Raw genomic sequence first — 17,226 nt, forward strand, 5'->3', positions numbered from 1 at the left:
ATTGTGATTGTTCTAAAGGAAGAATGGTTGGATGTGTTTTTTTGTACAGGTAAAATAAGAATTTAATGAATGAAACCTAAATACCGCGCCTTCTGGTGCGAGTCATCCAGTAAAATGAGAAATTCATTGTCATTGTAAAACTGAAGGACGTTAAACATACTAGTCGTATATAAACCACAATTTTTGCGCGTCTTGTACGCTTATCTAGTTCTATTTCGAAATTTTGTAGTCAAGTTTGTAATCGCTTCTATTTTTGGATTGTCCTCTTGGAAACCTTAACAAACCTTCGATGGCTTAATGTAGAGCAGCAATTAAGATTTGGTAATAAACACTCCTGCTTGGGTTTTAGACGTAGGAAAAAGAACTGCTTTAAACAATTGAAAAAAAAAGTATTTAAGTAACAATCTCTAAATCGAACCTAAGATCTCTCACTTACAAGTGAAAAGGAATATCACTAGACCGTAGTACTAAGGGACTGTTATCTTAGATGCAAAGCGTTCATCTTCTATATATAGGGAGCACACCAGTTTTGTGAAGCTTTTATAATAGGAAGCTTTATATATAGAGATAAAAACTTTCATTATATTTTAAGGAATTCCATTAGTTTTTAAATATGTCAAAGATAGACAAAAATATAAAAATAACTAAAGCGTAGCCCAAAAACATGGAAACAATATTTTAAAATACCAGTCATACCCCTAAGGCTTTAGGATTGTTAAAAGAACCTAGCCTTCACAACTCCAACAAAACTAATTGTGCAGTAAGCTCAATCCATCATCAACTATTTCTGCAGAATTAGTTCAACCTGTCCTTAACAATTTTTGCAGAATCAGTTCCATCTATCCCAACCATTTTTGTAGAATCAGTTCAATCACTCTTTGACCATTTTTGCAAATTTGTTCAACCCTTCATCGATTATTTTTGCAGAATCAATTCAATCGGTATTCAACAATTTTTGCAGAATTAGTCACCCATCCTCGATTATTTTTACAAAATCAGTTCAACCCGTCATCGACCATTTTTGCAGAATCAATTTAATTAGTCTTCAATTATTTTTGCAGAATCAGTTCAACTTGTCATTGATCATTTTTGCAGAATTAGTTCAATCAGTCATCGACTATTTTTGCAGAATCAGTTCTACCCGTCTTCGATTATTTTTACATAATCAATTTCACTTGTCTTCGACCATTTTTGCAAAATCAGTTCAACTGGGTCGACGTCTGCTACTTCAAGATTAAGGACTTGGCCGAGAAGTTTGCCATCCTTCACTTTGGTATTTGCCCCTTTCGTTGGGACTTCTTTAGGGGTTCTTGATTGCTCATCCATATGGGTCTTTTGCTTCTCCTTTCTGGTTTTTTGTTTCTGCTCTGTATAACTGTCAATAAAGTGAAGCAGAAAATAAAGTACAAAAATTTAGGAATTTGCACCTGCAACACGACTCAGACATCGAATCAATGAAAGAAGAGAGAAATTAGAACAAAATTGAATTGGGTGTTGGAGGCTTCTCGTCGATTGCCAATCTTTCAAGCTCTGCTCCAACTTCCTCTTCGGCCTAATATTAAGAGAGGAAGAAAGAGAAGGGAGGAACAGATGAAGAGATGGAATTGTGAAAAGACTTTACCACTATAAATAGCACTTTTGTAACTGACACTCTAAAAAGAAAAAGACTAATGTCATCTTTTACATGTATTAACTTTTATCCCTCTTAAAATGTTTAAAAAATATTATCTCAATTTAAAATTAACTTTCCATATGTGGACTAAACTTGTGATTTTCGAATTGCGTCTAACTTTTTCATTTATAATTTTCCTAACTTAAAAGTTTGAAATATCAAATTTACACATGCATTTGCCAATGTAAATAATTTTCGAAGTGCCTCACGTGCCCTGCCCACTGCCCAAGTGTTATACAAATTATTTTCCATTTTTGACCTAGCTGGGATCAACAGTGTTTTCATCATATGACTAAGCTGTAATTTACAATATTTTCTTAACAAAACTAATGAAAAAAGTTTGAAAACTTTGCGTTTTAATGATAACGACAAAATAAAGGGTAAAGTGAATAGTACCAGAATTGACTTTAAAAAGTGTACTTTAACGAAAAACTCCTAATACTGTTCATTTTTTATACTTTTTATACTTAATTTTGTATTAAGATAGCAGTTTTTAAACATTTCAAGAAAAAATAAAACTTAATACATGTGTAAGATGATATTATTGGTTTTATTTTTCTTTGAAGTGTGAGTTAACAAAATGGCCTTTATACAATAAATCAACCGTTGAGATTTAATTCTAGCAAAACAATTGCAAACTCCATCATGCCAACCAAAAAGCTCCACCGCTTCCCTCTGCCATCTTATCCACTCATATGTTCCATGGCTGCTTCTGCATCAACCCAAATGCTCTGTCCTCTTCCACCATCCATGTGGGTTCATCGCCATCTGATAACCAGTCAGAAAAATTGGTTGGTTTCTGACCTATTATCATTTTATTTCCTCTAAATAGTAAATTTATTAATTTTGTAAAAAAAAAGAGGAAATTTTAACGAAAAAAAACTCTCGGTAATGTCCACTCTAATGAAAAATTATATTTTTACACTAAAAAGTCAATCATATACTATTCATTTTACCCTTTATTTTGTTTTTATCATTAAAACTCAAAGTTTTTAATCTCTTTTCATTAGTTTTCATTTTAAAGAAAGCTTTAATTTTTTATCAAACGATAGATTTTGTTAGTAAGTTAATTATTTTTCAAAATATAATAATAAAGCATAATAATATCTAAACTAAATAAAATTAAAACCAAAAACAAAAAGGTAAAATAATATAAAAGAACCATATAATGAAGGGTTGATCTTCCCAATTCCCAACAACATAAAAGTTATAGCTTATTTCAAACTATACCCCTAATGTTTGGGGTCAATTACAAAAAGGACTCCTCTTTTCAATTTACTACTTAAGATTCACAAACAAATAAAAATAAAAAAAATTAATACTTAAGGTTGTAAAGTTTTGGGGAACTGCCAAATTAGGGCTATAAAATCTCCAATTTTGGAGTCATATTGAATCATGCAATATTATTTTGAAGCCAATTTGATTCTAGTATGCCTTATAAAGTAACGTAGGTGGTGTATTTCAACAGTTCAAAGAGACATGTGGTAAAAAATAAAAATTAAAAGTTCAAGTGGTATTATCGCAAATACTTATAAGTTAAGATGATACTTCAGCAAATAACCCTAAACTTTTCAATTTGTAGATCCCGTGTTATAATATAAATGAAGAATGAAAAAATATATTTTAATGTCATTTCATTTGTATTATAACACGTAGTATACATGTACGGACTAACGTTGCGAATACACTGAAAAAATCTTTCGTTCGATATTATTACTGATTGGTTGCAAACTCTGTTCATGTGGAACAGAACAGACCAGAACAAAAATAAGAGAGGTTATAAAGGTTCCATACGTAAACGAGTCACCGACCAAACGGTTGTAACTCTACTTTTCATCCGTCGTTTTTCACTCCCCGTCTTGTTCGTGCTCTCAAGCCTTGCCAACATCATCAGATTTTCCAAAACCAACAACACGAACCCAACGAATTATCTCAAAAACAATTTCCGGGTCTTTCATTTCAGTCCAAAATCTCAGATGGGTCGTCGGCAGAGCGACTCAGAACTCGGCCGTCTCACACTTCTGGCCCTTTTCCTGATGGGCGCAATCTTCTGCTGCATGGTGTACCTGTTCCTCGCTGTGGCCTCAAAACCCAGCAGCATAACAACAGCTGATTCGGTTTCGGAATTCGGAGACGTTGGATGGAGGAGTGGAGAAGAAGATGGAGAATGCTGCAGAGGGATTGAGAATTTAGAGCTCTGGGGTGATGCTGTGAAATGGGGTTCTGAGTTTAAGGTGAATTCTTCTAAAGAGTGCTGCATGTCTTGTAAGGATATGTGCGGGGATCGAGATGGGCATTGTTTGTGTGACAGTTGGGTGTTTTGTGGGGATAGAGAGGCTTGTGGACTTAGATATGGTGAGGTATGGTTTCTCTCCGTTTCATCAAATCTGCTCTCTACTATTTAACATTTATTTTTGGGTATATTCATTTTAATTGAGCGGTATTCTAATTTAATCTAAACTACGGAGTAGGGGAATTACACTAGAGCGTGTAGCCAACTTGGTTACGCCCATGTATGCGTAAATTCCTATGATGGTTTGGTTTATTTATTCCAAGGAAGCTTTGGGAGATAATGTAGATGGAAATTCGTAGTGTGGTTGTGTAGTTTTCATATAATGTACAAGAATTTATTGTACTCGTATAAGATAAGAGTTTCGGTGTGACGATTGGGAATAGTCAGCAAATTTTGAGATTGTGCGTAGTCCATTTTCTGGTGCTTGCAACTTTTAGGGCTACTATTCAGTCTATTCTACCATATTCTTCTTATTTATTCTTAAAAATTCATGGCAATCCTGGCTCGGGACATTATCAACATGAACGAGAGCATTATCGAAATTAGCATCTTGCACATCAATATGACTGTTACATTCTTGATAAATCCTTTGATTGAATTAACTGGTTTGGGTTCTAAGCTGCCTATCTTCTTCATGCTTGCAGTGTTGGTTAAAGAAACAAAAGGATACCTTGGACCCTGATCGGAAAGACTCAGGTGATCTGATTGCATGGACTTCTGGACTCGTCTTTGGAAAAGGAGAGGTAAATAATTACTGTTTGTCATAGTACTTGTCTTTGGTTGTAATTCTACTACTAATTATGTTGTCAAGTTTTGGTACTTGTTTACTCATGCGCCCGAGGGTCCCATTTATGTGTTTCGTTGCTGATATATGAACATTTCTTCTTTGGGACAAAACGATTCACAGAAATTTTCAGATCAGAGTAACTAAGATTGTAGTTACTATGTTTAGTTTTACCAAAAGCAGTTTGGCTTATAATTTTTTTATTGGAGATTACTACACTTTGATTCGGTGAACATCTGATTACTGTTTGATTAGTTCACATTAGCAGGGGCAGCCAACAAAAACGACCTAGTTTTGTCTGAAACCTGGCTTCGAGAGTGGCTTCTGTTTGATGCTTTTAGCCGACTGCAGTTATGTTTGCGAGAAGGCTTAGTTGACTTGAGTTGGTTACCTGAGGTTGTTAAAATTAGAAGACATTTCTAGTATTTGTAGGAGGGGATGTAAGAATTTGGCATGTGTGGTTTTTTCTATGAGTTTCAAAGAGGAGTGCATAACGTGAAAGATCGATGTGTATTGTAGCAGCAGATTTTTTCGTATATTATATGAGTGGTTTTAAGGAAGTTAGACTAAAAGTTATTTCTGTTTTCTGTGTCTTCTTGTCTGTTCACATAACATGGCTTGTATCTACCCTTCGATTTCCACAGGGTATTGTCGGCTTGGAAACAGAGTATGGGACTCTTCATATAAAGGTTAATTCTTCCTCCTCAGGAGTAGATGCGTAATCTAGGATCTCTTACAACCCTGAGCTAAATCTTATTCAGTTAAGTTATGCTGATACTGTAGTGATCGAAAGTTTAGACTGCATATTTGTTCACAATGTGCTGTTTAGCTTCATGAATTTGAAACTCTAGCGGCTATATGATGCTGCTCGTTATAAGCTTTAACAAATTTACTATTTCTCGTGTGAAAATAAGGATTCGTACTAGTATCTGAATGTTGATAAAACAAAAACACTGTTTCATTTGAAAACAAAAATGTTAACTGATCGAAACTTGCTAGGTTTAGGGGTATTCTTCAGTGTTCTCCGTCAAGCTCCTTCACAATTGATGCGATTTCTTTTCTTATAAGTTGTTATGTTCATGTAATCTTCTTAAAACTAAACTGTATGATTACAGCATCTACTCTCGTTCGGTCTTAAATTTATGCAGCTCCGTCCTGATTGTGCCCCACATTCTGTTGCCTACATTCTTGAGCTGTTGCAAGTGCCCCGTTATGCAGGCTGCCAATTTTATCGCGCAGAAAACCGGGGAAGCTTTTGGGACTCACTAGGAAACCATGTAAAAAATGTAAGTTTCGGACTCAGGAGTTGTAACTCTTCAGCTTTGTCTGAGTTTTGAGCTTGCTTGTTGTGAGTGCCCGTCATTCCAATCTTGTAGCATATATCCGCGTTATACATAGTTGCTCGCGTATACCTGCTTTTGGTATTTATTTCTCATTCAGAAGTTTCTCATGTAAGCTATATAGGCTCCGTTTGGCCCGCCTTTCGCGCTAATACAAGGAACGCTTGCAGCTCACGGGTTCGTATTTAAGGAGATTCCGGCAGAGGTGTCTGGCACCATCAGAAGAGGATCGGTTGCCTGGATTGGTTCCGGTCCAGAATTCTTCATCAGCCTAGCCAACCATTTTGAGTGGAAAAAAGCTTACACTGTGTTTGGTTCCGTTCTTCCTGAAGACATGGAAATCGCCGAGAAAATTGCCCAGCTTCCGACCAAACAAGAGGTCTGGAGTAACATCAATGTCTCCGTCTTGGAGAGTCCTGTCGCTTTATGGTTCCGAAGAATCAAGCCGGAATCATGATGCTGCAAGGTTCGCCGGAATAATGACATTGCCAGGTTCGATGCGTACATAAACACGCATCATGCTCAGTGTGATGCTGTTTTTCTTGGGCTTTCTACTTAAAACACATATTGGCGAAGAAAATGCAAGTTTAATAGTTGTTCGTCCTTGCTAGTTAGATTTGTTGCCTATTCAATTTGTAGATAAAGAGAGTTCCCAGATATTGATTCTCTAAGCATTGTGTTACGATACCAAGCAAACTGCATCGCGTAATCGCTACTCGGTTTCTAAAATCATACCATGCTTTGTGTTGCTAGATTCAGAATCTGCTAGGCCGTCTGACAAGAGAACATTTTTCTCGAATATATAGTTTCCACTACACGAGACAAAAAGCTAATCTACATAGTTTCCGCTACGCGAGACCACAGGCTACAAAGACTAAGCTACAATCTTCGACTAGAACCAAGCTAACGTGACCAAGTTCCACATTCCCTCAACACTTTGAAAACAAAAGGAAATTGTAAAAAGTGGCTCGTAAACGAGAGTTAAACACGAAATTACAACTAATTAAACTCACATTACCTAGTCCCTCTATGATCCAAAAGCACCACCGGCTGCTATCTTCCAATGCAATCCCACCATCTATGCCTCAGGGGATGGCATTCTCTTGGCCTTCTTCTTCTTCTCCGAAACCGCCTTCGCAAAAGCCTCCACAATTCTTTGCTGAGAGTCCAAAATCATTTCCGTCCGCTTCATTTCCATCTCCATCCGCATCGCCTCGACCTCCCTCGCCATCTCCATCTTCATCTGCTCCATCCTCACAAACCCATCTCCCAAAAGCTTAATCGCCGACACCATCTCCGCCACGGGGTCTCTCTCCCTCTCCCTCCCATTCCCTTCTCTCTTCCCCAATCCGGGCCTCCCCGAATTCCCACACTCTCTCATCACCTTAGCACTCCCATAAACCGACGCTGGATTCGAATTCATCCCGAATTTCTGATCCATCTTCGGATACACCTTGGTCCCAGGCTGAGCTATACTAACCCCAGTTGGAATCCTAATCCTAAACCCACTTCCGGCACCAGCACCGCCACCACTTCCGCCACTTCCGCCACCAACCCCAACTCCATTCCTATACAACTTACTCATACTCTTCATATTCGACCCGTACCTCAGCTCCTCATAGAGCTCCTGATCCGGATCCTCCTCCTCTTCGTTCTCCTCGTTCTCCTCCTCTTCGCCGGGACTTTCGGAGTTTTCCCTCTTCCCAGCTGCCGGCCCCTTCTCCATGGCGTCCATCCGCTTGAAGTGGACCCACGACGACGTGAATCTGGACAACGGCATCGACCTGGCTCGCTGGATCTCAGTCCGGTACCGCTTCCGGAGCTTCTCCATCTTGTGACGGCACTGAACGGCGGTCTTCGCGGGAGAAGCAGCCGGGCATCGCCGAGCGACGGCGTCGGCCACGTCCTGCCAGTGGGTGGCCTTGAGGTTTCCACGGCGGAGGGAGTACCACTTTTCGCGGTAGGAGTCGATGAGGGCGACGGTCTCGTCGTGGGACCAGCAGGGAGGAGGGAGGCGGCGGGAGGAAGGCGGGGTTGGGTTCGGCTGTGTTTGCTGGGATTGGGTCAGCGGTGGGGCCGGGAGAGCAAGCGGCACGGCCTGCGGTGGGTCCGATTGGAGAGGGAGGATGGAGTCGTCCTGCGGGGAAGACGGTGGAGAAGCCATGGATATTGTTTTGCTTAGGGTGGGATCTGGGGATGTAGGATAAGGTGGTGGCGCAGGATAGAAGGAGGGAGGGGAAGGAGAAAAAAGGGAAGGGGGAGGAGGGAGGAGGAGAAAGTGGTGTTTGGAAGCATGATTGTGGTTGTGGGTAGGGTGTTTAAGAGGGTGGGTGGAGGGGTGTGCGGCTGATTTCGAGATCTAAGGGTGGGCGTGTGAGATGAGCGGTGGATGAGGCCACCGCTTAGGTGTGGGGTGAGGTGGCTAACGTGCGCCAGGGGTGGTAGGGTGGTAGGGTGGGGGTTGGGTTAAGTAAACCTACGCGCACCACCCCGAGAGAGAGAGAGAGAGAGAGAGAGAGAGGTGGGAGGAGGTGGGGGCAGGTCCACCTCTGTCTGACTTTGCCCATTATCTTGTCATTCTTCGATCATCGTCATCATTTGAAATTTTGTAATGGGGAAAATAGTGGTGTTGGTGTGACGGTGGGCGGGTGGTGATTGGGTGGACACTTTTGTATGGTGGGCCTTTGGGTTGTGGTGGGTTTAGGGGCGGTGGGAGAGCGTGAGGGGGAGGGAGGTGGGGGAACAAGAGGTGGTGCTGTGGTGGTACTAAATAGCAATAGGATTAGGGCATGTAAGCTTGGTTGGTGCTTTCAAGTTTCAACAAATTGGAGAGGGGGAGTTGTTTAATATCACATGGATAACACGTGTGGAGCATAAATAGTGGGGCAAACTTGTGATTAAACATGAATAAAGTTCACATTGAAACTGAAAGTACTATTGTTGCCCAAAAAAAGTGGAATTACTATTGACAACCCAACAATTGAATCATTTTTCAAAAAACTCCCCTCTCATTTTCAAAGAAAATGGTCGATGGAGAAGGGTTCTACCCTGCATTTAATTAATTTTTTTTTCTGTTGCTATCATTGTTTCATATAGAACCATGCTCTGAGGCCATGTTGAATTCTATATAACTAAAAATAGTTGTGCAAGAATTTTTATCAAGTAAGCAAGAATAATTTTCAGAAAACTTGTAGAGAGAGTTCGTTGCTCTCTATGCAGTGAATTGTGTTGAATCATCACTCATTCACACAAGAAGTGTGAAGGAATACACGAAGAGAATCTAGCCGTTACCGTTCACACGAGCCTATGAGCTAATAAAAAAGATAAGAGGCACAATACAAGCCATTAAGGTGTTTTAATCTCAGCTCTGCATTGCAGCTTGAGTGTTCATGCTATAACTAAGAACAACACACTAGAGCTTTACATAAAACTTGAAATCCAAGTTATCCAAGTAACCCAAGCAATCTTTATTTCTGCAACAGCCTTAACTCCAACAACACCTTGGCTCTTTCTACTGCTATCCCTTTACAAATTTATGGGTTTTTTTTTTATCCAAGTTTTCGGCAAACATAAATGGGTGTTGTAGGAATGATCGGAGAGATGACCATGATCATATACAATTAGTTGTAGATAAATCAAATTTCGTGACTTTTTAGGTGGATGGCGGTCTAAAACTATGTGAGGTCCATGTCGTAATGTTTTGTGTTGTCAATGTATAGAGCATGTGCAATTTATGTATTGCCAGTAGAGGATACAAACTTAGGTGTTCCGTCATATCACTTCTATTTATGTGTCTCTCATCTCCTGTGATTTGTCATTGTTTCTCTGTTCATATGTACAAGTTATGTGAAAAGAGAGAGAGAAAGAAAAGTGAGAAAATTCTTTAATGCACATATTGTTGAATAATATTGAAAATGAATGACTAAGATTAAAAATTAAAATCTAATAATTGTGATTGAGTCTGATGATTAGAACACTCATAATATCGATGCTACGTAGCATTAAAGTCGGATTCAAAAATGTGACATGAACCGTTTTAAATAAGTTTTTCCCGTAGTAGAGTGATCAATAATAACGAATGGAACTTTGATGTGTGTAATTGAAACTAGTCCTTGAGTGTTTACAGAACAGAGGAGGTAGGAATTACAAATTACAATATGCCTCAGCTGAGATTTTGTTATGTTTAACAAATACAAGAAACTTTCTAGTGATTATACAACTAGCTGGCCAAAGGCCAAGCATCATTCATCTCTAAGATCCTGGACAAAGAGCTTGGACGACAAGTTGTCGATCTGAAAAAGGACATAGTGATGTTGTCATAATGCATGACTTAGACTATTAATTTGGGATGATTTAGATGATCCTTAAAAGCTGACCAAAAGAATAAATAAACGACGTGTATTCGATTAAATGATGTCATATATGAAAAAGGGTTTGAAAGATTATATCTTCAAACTTTTAAGGATTTTAATTAAAGGAAAACTAATGAAAAGGGCTTGAAAACTTTAAGTTTTAATGATAAGGACAAAATAAAGGGTAAAGTGAATAGTACCATGATTGACTTTTTAGTGTAAAAATGTGGTTTTTCGTTAAAGTGAACAGTACCGGGTGTTTTTCGTTAAAGTTCCCTTTAATTAATTATGATATTCCTAATCATAGATTTATCATCAAAAGTTATCTTTTATAATGATAGAAATTAAACTATAAATATTAAAGACAAAAGAAAAATATTAATGTAGTTCAAAAAAGATCTTCTTCGAATTCTCTTTGTGAGAATCTCGGAGATCGTTTTACTGTGTCTGGTTATCGTATATTGTACGATAAGTTTTTGTTAAGTACTATTTATTTTTAATTTTAAATAAAATAATTCAAAATGATTTTTGCTCACATGATGACAAATGAACAGATAGGATGAAGTGATTCTCGGAATCCTCACAAAGAGAATTCAAATAAGATCCTAATTTATTAATTTATTTCATTGATCAAATGAATTCTTATTCAAATGTGGTTTCAATTAACTGCCTAAAAGCGTAATGCATTAATTAATTATCTTAAAAACATTATTCTGACAACAAACTTACATTCTCAAAGCTAACTAATCAAACTTTTCCAACTTAACCATGGAATAAATTTTCGATTAAATGTCGGTCATTCAAATTAACAATCTTACAAAATAACATTCTAACTGTTTGAAGACAAATTGTACAACTCAGTACCAACTTTTTCAATTGCTCGGCTAGTAGGAATTCTCTCTCTCTCTTCCAACAGTGGCCCGGGGAATGCACATGTTCATTGTTCCCATCTGTCGAAAAATTACAACTGTCACACCATGTATAACTATATATAATACCCATGTGACCAAATTAGGTTTAAAACTCACCACTCATCTTCCTTCCAAATTGTGACCAAGTAAATTAATATGAGAAATTGCCTTGCATTGCATGGCCACTTATGTTTTTTTTTTTTTTCTGGTGGCAAACCCTAATGTTAAAACAAGAATCCTAACATGTATGGATAAGAACGAAAACCATGAAAGCCAGTTTAGAGGCATTGATTTCCGAACAGTAAATTCAAAGACTCAAAATCTCAACTATAAAACTAAAAAATATGACACTATTTAGCTCTTTACATGATGATGTATTGTTATTTATTATAGGAAAAATTAGGTTCACATCATTCTTTTTGTTACTCCATTGATTAAAATCCTATTCATTTTCAATTTTTGATCAAGGTCCTTGGTTATTAATAACATCATTAATTATTTGAATAATAAAATATTTTTATTTTTAAATATATTCCTTTAATGATAAAAATGTTACAATTAGTATTTTATATTTATGGATAAATTTTTATCATATATTTTTATTTTTAGTTTGTACCTATTTTTAATTTGCAAATATTTTTTAATTTGTACCAATTTTCTTTTCATTTTTAATTTGTACCCATATATTAGTTTCTTTTTGTGCCATATTTTTTAAAGTTTTATTTGTGTTTGTACCCATGTGTATACCTTCACATGATATTTAATGAATGATAGAAAAATTACATATGGTAAATTTATGTTTTATGCCTAAACTTTGTATCATATATTTATATTTTTAGTTTGTACCCACTTTTAATTTGCAACATTTTTTTTTTAATTTGTAGTATTTTCTTTTTAGTTTTATTTTGTTCCCATGTATTAATTTCTTTTAGCGCCTATATTTTTAAAAATTCATTTGTATTCATAATTTTTAATCTTTTATTTATACCCTAATTTATTTCTAATGTACCCATTCCTCTTTATTAATGTACCACTTTGTTATATGTGAAATGTACCAATTTGTTTGTAAAATGTACCAATATTTTTAACACTATGGATACATTCTTTTGCCATTTATTATTCATTATTTATACATAGTTTTTATCCATTTATTCAATCAAAATGTTTGAATTTTTTTATTGTAACCATTTCTAATAGTATTATAATGAGGGATTTTAAATTTATAGGATTATAAATCTCATAAAATATCAAACAATTAATGTCAAAACTATAAAACTATAAATATTAATAGTAATATAATGAGGTGTACAAAGTCAAGGGACCTTGATCAAACTTTGAATATTATTAAGATTTTAATCAAAGAATGTTAAGGATTAGGAGCTGCATCCAAAGTATCCCTTTATTATAATACGTTATAATAAGAATGGTTTATTCTCTTTATCATCTAAAAACCATCTCTTTAAAAATTCATTCAATTTGGAAATGGTTTAGTCATCGATATGAATCAAACAAATTGATGATTGATTGTGAGGATGCCGTGAATGACTAGACGAGATCTCTAAATTGAATGAAATTTATAGAAATCATCTTTAGATGATGATGATGATAAGAGAATGAGTAGTTTGACTTACGACGTTTGTACGGTAAATATTATCACGTCATCATGTAAAATTAAATGGCTTATAGCTAAGTATTATCTGAAAATCATAAAGAACAGAGAAAAGAAAAGAATTACACAAAAATCTAATGTTAATTTTGCCAGGCCAAAAAAAATACAATTACAAAAATCACTACCTCAACAACTACTTTTTGGACACCCTTTAAGGGTTTTATGTCAAACAGCTAGCTGCTGCTGTTGCTGCTGCTGATGGGAGGTTTCATCCTCATCAAAGCACAAGTGGAGCTTTAGTGATTTGCCTAAACTAAGAGAAGAATCTGCAGAATCTAGAGGTGGTTGCAATAGAAGCATCTCCCTCTGGAGATACGAACAGTGGGTGGTGAAGGTTGTGGGGGTCACGTTTAAGTCGAAGCTCAAACCAAATAGGAAATCCACTTCAAGAAAGTTCATCTCTATTGTGCTTATTCCTCCAACTTTTGCATAATATGCATTGTTGTAGTACCTGAAATTTCACACCAGATAAATCAAAACGGATATAATTAAGCTAGTTAATTCTTCAATATATATACATATCATTACAAAACATTGGAGAAAATTTTGACCATGAGGCTTATTATGATGTGCATATAAAAGAGATATTCTACCCTATCACCGATCATATCGCTACGTTAATAACTCGTATGAGCATACATCCGCCAGTGACATCCAAAAATTTTCCCCATATTAGCCATATTTCCTTATAAATGTTATTGACTTTATATAAGACCATCTCCAACCCTTGGGCTAAAAGCCAAATTTTTTAGCCCGGAAAATTTAGCTTTTAGCCCAGAAACATCTTTTCTGCTCCAACCCTTCTACCCTAAAATTTTAGCCCGGAATTATTAAAGAATGAAATTAGCCTAAATTTTTTTCTTAAATCAATTCTTTAAAAATAAATAAATATGTAGATTATTGTAAATTAATTTTATGAACATTTTGATCTAAAAAATTTAAATTCCGATAAACATTTCGCATTTAGCCCGGGGGAAAGCTGGGGGGGTATTTGGCCCAGAAATAGCATTTGGCATTTAGCCTAAAATTTTAGCATGGATTGGAGAGTGTTTGGGGGGGGGGGTAATTTGGGGGGTAATTTGGCTTTTAGCCCAGAATTGGAGATGGTCTAACTGACCAAAACTTATTAAATTAGGTCACCATGTGCATCTAGGTGGATACTCCATTTATATAGGAAAAGCCAGGGTATCACATGGCTGGACTTAGTTGGATTTTAGAACATTGTTGGAAACTTTACACCTCTGAACTAAAAGTTTATACATTTTAGTTCTGAAAATTTTCCAAATTAATCATTAAAGGAATCAAAATTCTGTATGAGGTAACTGCCTTTAATTTTTCCAAATAATTACATAGTCTTTTTCTGAAATTATGAAGATACAAAAGCAAGAAAGTAAGCAAAACCCAGATAAAAAACAGTGAGAGTTCTATACCACAGACACAGAACACTTAATAAGGTAAAACCCATCAAGGAAAAATACTAGTGAATTCATATTCTTTTTTAATGTACAATTCATGCATGAAACATAATATCTAAAAGTTGAACAATTTGATGAACACAATGCTAGTGAATGGATATGACCACCAAAAAAATTGCAAAATCTTTTTGAATAACATTATCAAAGATTTTTTTTTTCTTTCCAAATTCTGTTCATGAGCTAGTAAAATTCAACTTCAAGACTTACATGTCATCCATGAACTTTGCAGCCACCAGGACACTTGTAATCAGCAACCGATGAACGTTGAATGAGTTGATTGGCAACGAGGGTTGCCTCTGCGAAAAGCGATCCAGATAAACATATGCCACGATTAAGCAAGATGGGCTGCAATTGGCATACTTGAAAATCCTCTCTAGGTAACTCTGTATCGAAATGGTGGGTCTAGTCAGACCATGGAAGACTGAGATTTTCTGGGGTTGGAAATGACTGTTGAGGTCGTTCGATTCCGCCACTCTTTGAACCAGAGAAGAGAGGAAAGTTATGATCTTTGTCATCACTGTTGGGTTCTCTAGCTCTGCCATTGAGATGATGACCAAGCTTTTTTTTTTTTTTTTTTGTTTTTGGAAAGGAATGATGAGCAAGTTTGGGTTCCCAAGTGTTTGAATTTTTGTTGGTGCTCAGTGCTTGTGCTGGGGTATATATATATGTGGACAGTTGGGGATTATTGTTTTATTTTTTTTTATTTTTTTGTTTTTTTGGTTGAAGAAAGGAGGGAACATGAGACATGATAGAGGTCAAAGAAGAGAAAGGGGGGTAAATATGTATAAAACTAAACAAATAGTCAAAACTGGTTTTTTTTAGTTTTTCATTTAACTATTATATTTCTTTTGTCTCCCATTTTCTTGTTATTTGAACTAAAAAAAACCAGAAAACAAAAATGACCTCAACAATTTGAATTATGACTTTATGTGCCCTCATTTGTTTAGTGGGATTGTGACTTATCACAAATTTTCAAAAACTCAAAGGTATTGATTTTGAGTTGGGCAATGATTTTCTTGCTTTTTGCCCTTTTCATTTCAAATGTTTACAGATCTAAGTGATTATTTACGCTAAAATTCATTTAACTATCGAAGGAGCACTCCAACTTGAATGCAAAAAGAGAAACAGAATACTCTAACCAAATAGTTAATCTTATTTCAAACCTTTTTTTCCTTTTCATTTCAAACCTTTTAAAGAGGGAAGAAAGATGAATTAACGGTGGATTAATAGTGTCTTTTCCAATAGTGAATGTGGGATTGTCCGGTTATTTGCTGTGACAAATTGACAATTGTGAAGGCATGCCATACCCATCATGTGATTACATGTGGGGAAATTGTGACTGTAATATGGGGGTCCCAATTTCTAAGAGATCTTGCATCTGTGCATGTGGTGTGATTCACATACAATTGGGTGGCATAACATGGATTTGCCCTGCTGGTTTACGGCATTCACACACACACACGCATAATATATTTTGCTACTTTTGTTGCAAGCAATAAGCACACTTCAAATTATAAATTTAGGGACTGTAGGTTGGGTTTAAGATTAGATCATATGATCCGAATCTTTGCTTAACCAATAATAAATAATGCTAGATTCCATTAGCATTTAGCAAATAATGTGTATTTCGGTATTTGACAAAATAAAAATAAAATAATGCGCATTTCATTAGTATTTATACATACTAATTAGTTTAAAGCAAACGACGGCTAGAATTTGTTCAAATTTGAAACATTGTTGTATTATTTAGTGACAACCGCTTCTAATACACTACCTAGAATAACTTCTTGGGCGATGAAGGGGAAAGGGTCGCACAAAGGCCAAAACCGTCGCCGGAAACATTGGGCGGCGAAGAGAGCGTCGCACATAGCTCGTGACGTCAGGCATTGCGCGACGGAGGAAAACTCTTCGTCGCGCAAAATGAAGATTGCGCGATGGAACTAGTGGTCGTTGCACGTACCAAGAGACGAAACTAGGGTTCGACCTCCAAACTCTTGGGCGATGAACATAGGGGTTCAACCCACAAACTCTTGATCGACGGATATAGAGGCTGTCGCAGTAATATTTTAAAATTAGTGTTGAACAATAAAAATACATGACGTATAAAAAATAAGGTCCATACAAATTGGGTCAAACTACAAGGCAAAACAAGATGTAATCCAGCCCAACAAAAATGAGGATGGGCTTTACATACATCCATAAATAATAAAATAAAATAAAATATGCATTTCCCTACAAAAGAGGGAAGAAACATACAAAATCAACGGCTCCCCCATTTTCTGCAACAAAAAGAAAAGTGGAGTCAGTTTAAGAGAAAGTGGCGAAAAGAAAGGCCTCTATCCTCCCCCACGTAAGAACTCTGGAAACCTCCTAAGATGCCTATAAATAGGCATCAACCACAGCAAGGAAGGGACAAAAAAAAAGAAAGAAAGAAAGGGAGAGACCCTGCAGAAATTAAGAGAGAAATTGAAAGAAAATATTGCAACGAAGAAGAGAAACGCTGCAGAAATTGAAGCACACGGAGAAGAACAAAGGAAAAGAGAAAAGCAGGGAAGACACGGCAAAAGGGAAAAGTACAAGGTAGAAATTTATTGTTTATATTTTGCTCTTTGTCTTGGTGTTGTTTCAGTTTTTGTGCAGAGGAAAAGAAAGAAGATTTGGCTCTTTTTATTTTCACCAAAACAAAGAAGAAGGTGGAAGTCCCACCATCGCAGCCTTCAGAAGGATAAA

General features: G+C 36.4%; 3 protein-coding genes across 3 annotated transcripts; 1 reads left to right on the forward strand and 2 right to left on the reverse strand.

Annotated features, from left to right (window-relative positions):
- Positions 1-3,410: 3,410 nt before the first annotated feature.
- On the forward strand, positions 3,411-6,785 carry LOC103406467 (uncharacterized). The gene is made up of 5 exons (XM_017325295.3): positions 3,411-4,032; positions 4,610-4,708; positions 5,394-5,438; positions 5,898-6,035; positions 6,214-6,785. The coding sequence occupies exons 1-5, from the start codon at positions 3,412-3,414 to the stop codon at positions 6,544-6,546; spliced, it is 1,236 nt and encodes a 411-aa protein (XP_017180784.2). The 5' UTR covers position 3,411; the 3' UTR covers positions 6,547-6,785.
- A 79-nt stretch (positions 6,786-6,864) lies between these two features.
- LOC103406460 (trihelix transcription factor ASIL2-like) lies at positions 6,865-9,013 on the reverse strand. The gene has a single exon (XM_070824622.1). The coding sequence runs from the start codon at positions 8,251-8,253 to the stop codon at positions 7,168-7,170; it is 1,086 nt and encodes a 361-aa protein (XP_070680723.1). The 5' UTR covers positions 8,254-9,013; the 3' UTR covers positions 6,865-7,167.
- Positions 9,014-13,083: 4,070 nt separating this feature from the next.
- Positions 13,084-15,135, reverse strand: LOC103406450 (cyclin-U4-1-like). Its single transcript, XM_008345433.4, has 2 exons — positions 14,704-15,135; positions 13,084-13,472 (listed from the first exon to the last, which is right to left on the reverse strand). Exons 1-2 carry the CDS (start codon positions 15,036-15,038, stop codon positions 13,187-13,189), a joined length of 621 nt encoding a protein of 206 aa, XP_008343655.3. The 5' UTR covers positions 15,039-15,135; the 3' UTR covers positions 13,084-13,186.
- Between the last annotated feature and the right edge of the window lie 2,091 nt (positions 15,136-17,226).

Source organism: Malus domestica, chromosome 07, assembly GCF_042453785.1.
Source record: "Malus domestica chromosome 07, GDT2T_hap1".
In the NCBI taxonomy this organism is placed as follows: domain Eukaryota; kingdom Viridiplantae; phylum Streptophyta; class Magnoliopsida; order Rosales; family Rosaceae; genus Malus; species Malus domestica.